The sequence below is a fragment of the Buceros rhinoceros genome, unplaced genomic scaffold (genome assembly GCF_000710305.1).
Source record: "Buceros rhinoceros silvestris isolate BGI_N320 unplaced genomic scaffold, ASM71030v1 scaffold1706, whole genome shotgun sequence".
In the NCBI taxonomy this organism is placed as follows: domain Eukaryota; kingdom Metazoa; phylum Chordata; class Aves; order Bucerotiformes; family Bucerotidae; genus Buceros; species Buceros rhinoceros.
The window spans coordinates 45,789-48,188 of NW_010415596.1; the positions used below are offsets into that span (position 1 = coordinate 45,789).

The 2,400-nt window shown below is 41.0% G+C and overlaps 1 protein-coding gene across 1 annotated transcript in view; it reads right to left on the reverse strand.

The window, feature by feature from the left end:
• Positions 1-1,895, reverse strand: part of STIM2 (stromal interaction molecule 2) — a 31,667-nt gene extending 29,772 nt beyond the window's left edge. The window contains exon 1 of the mRNA XM_010137456.1: positions 1,775-1,895. Coding sequence (XP_010135758.1) covers positions 1,775-1,837 — 63 coding nt within the window. The 5' untranslated portion in view covers positions 1,838-1,895. The remainder of the gene's footprint in view (positions 1-1,774) is intronic.
• Positions 1,896-2,400: the final 505 nt, after the last annotated feature.

Consider the following 2,400-nt stretch of genomic DNA (forward strand, 5'->3'; position numbering starts at 1 on the left):
GCTAGCAATTGTGAGATTTCTCTCCACTACTTACAGAACATTACATCTGCATCTTCATCCTGGGTGGGTGGTCTATAACAGACTCCTATAATGATGTCTGCATTGTTGGCCTTCCCCCGATACTTACACATAAACACCAAACCCTATTGTCACTATCATTAAGCCCAAGGCAATCAAAACACCCCCTAACACACCGGACCACTCTATCGCCTCTCCTTCCTGGCCTATCCCTTCTGAAGAATTTCTAGCCATCCAATGCAGCACTTCAGTTGAGCAAATCATCCCACCACATTCCTGTAATGGCAACTATGTTGCCTGCTGTACGATGGCTTCCACTGTATATTCCTCTGAAACATAAAGAAAATTAAGCTCATATATAAAGATGGTCCCCTGGAAACCAGGACAGGTCTTTTGAATACTAATAAGACCTTTCCAATGTATAAATATTTCAGTATTTCCTTTTAGTTTTCTTTCCTATATAACAAATGCAGTACAAGCCAAGAGAATCACACAGTGCGAGAAGCTCCTCAGGAAGCTCACACTCCATCACTAATGCATATGTCTGCAGCCTGGATTGTGCCTCTCCCAAACATTAACAACTAAATACTCTGCGACGACAGAGTTAGACCATTTCCAGTGCCTGAACTACTGTGCCATAACACTCCCTAGGACACTGAGCAGAATTTTTTCCTCCCAAGTTATTCTGGACCATTCTCTCCATTGTACTGTATTCCTTCAGAAAACTCCTATCAATCAAGCATCAGTCACTGTTGATGCTGTTTGCACACAGTCACACAGAAAAGTAAGTAAACTTGACAATGATAGTTCACAACTTATTCTGGGAGAACAATCTTCCCTGAGATGTTACAAAAAAAGGGAAGAGAAATCAGGGTCGGATTCTTCTCCCACTCACCTCCAGTGAGAATGGGCTTCAGAAACACAGGGCAATACCCTCAATTTTTAGGGGACAGGACATCTTCACTCCCCTTCCTTTCTCAAGTCTGTGTCTGACAACTGCCAGAAAGCAAAAGAAGGAATAACAATGAAACTACGTGGATATTTCTCTTCCTACCCAGTAATTTGAGAATCCCAATGGTAAAGTTGGGTGAGTTCAAGGGCAATACCTTTGCCAGGACCACCAGGAGCCTATCCAATTCATTTGAGCACCATCACAAAAAACTTCAGGCAGATCTTAATAACATCCCTCAGCTTGTAAGACTTAATCTACCATTAACCTACAGCAGGATGTGCTTACTACTTCCTGTAAAATGTAAGCAAAAACATATAAGAAAGCTTTCTAGACTGCTGTTAACAGGTATCGTTTTGCACCATTAAGTGTCTGGAACAGATCCAAGATAAACAGGAAAGCCCAGGAACTAAAAACTCTGGAACAAAGAAACTAAAAGGTGGCAAATCACATCGACTCTTGGTCACCTAGCAGAAGGCTAAAACACTATTTGCCTACGACTTAGACTAATCACACCCCCCCCCAACAAAACAAAAGAAACACAACAAAAAACAAACAACCCAAAATGAAACAACCACAGCTTTTATACATAGTCATACAAAACTTTTCTGTAGGCTACAACGATGGACAATAATATTTCATTTCAGACAATTCTGGAAATTAGACTTTTCCTCCACATTTGGCTGTAGGAGGGGCTGAATTAAGAAAAACAACTGCTCAAGTGCTGGAACATAAAGAGCAGCTGTACAAAACAGGAAGGAAAAAAGATACCTCAAGAATGCACAAGTGAAGGCTTTTTACTCCTACCTCATCACTTTCATCTACTTCAATACCACCATCTTTGTCATCATCCATTTGCTTGTGGATCATGCGGATCGCTTCTAGGCTGAATCGGTCCTCCTCAGTAAAGCACGGTGGGCTGAGTGCACTGCAGAGATCTAAAGTGGGTGGGGAAAAAAAAAAAAAAAAAAAAAAAGGCTGCCGTTTGTTAGACTCCAGAGTATTGATAACTCATCTTTTTAATGTGAGGCTCGGTTTTCCACTGTCTTGCTCAATGGTCTGTGCTTATTAGCTACTGTCACTCTAGAATATAAAGCTCCCAAGCAAAAGAAAGGGCTTAGATTTCTGTATGTGTACATGTACTTCACTGAACATAGGCACCAGATCACAGATGTCAAATCTGGCTGTAAAATAATTCTTACCAAAATACTGAAGGGGGGATGTGAGGGGAAAGGCGAGGTGCGGGAGAGAGGTGTGTACAGAATCAACTATTCTTTTACCCATGAATACTGAAGAATATGCTGGAATACCGCAACTCTAATTTTTTTTTTCCACCCCTATAATTACTATCTCCACCTCTTCTTCTGTCTATCATCCACCCTTAGAAACATATCACTACAACAGCAAATAAAGTCATTGCATTTTCCAACCTC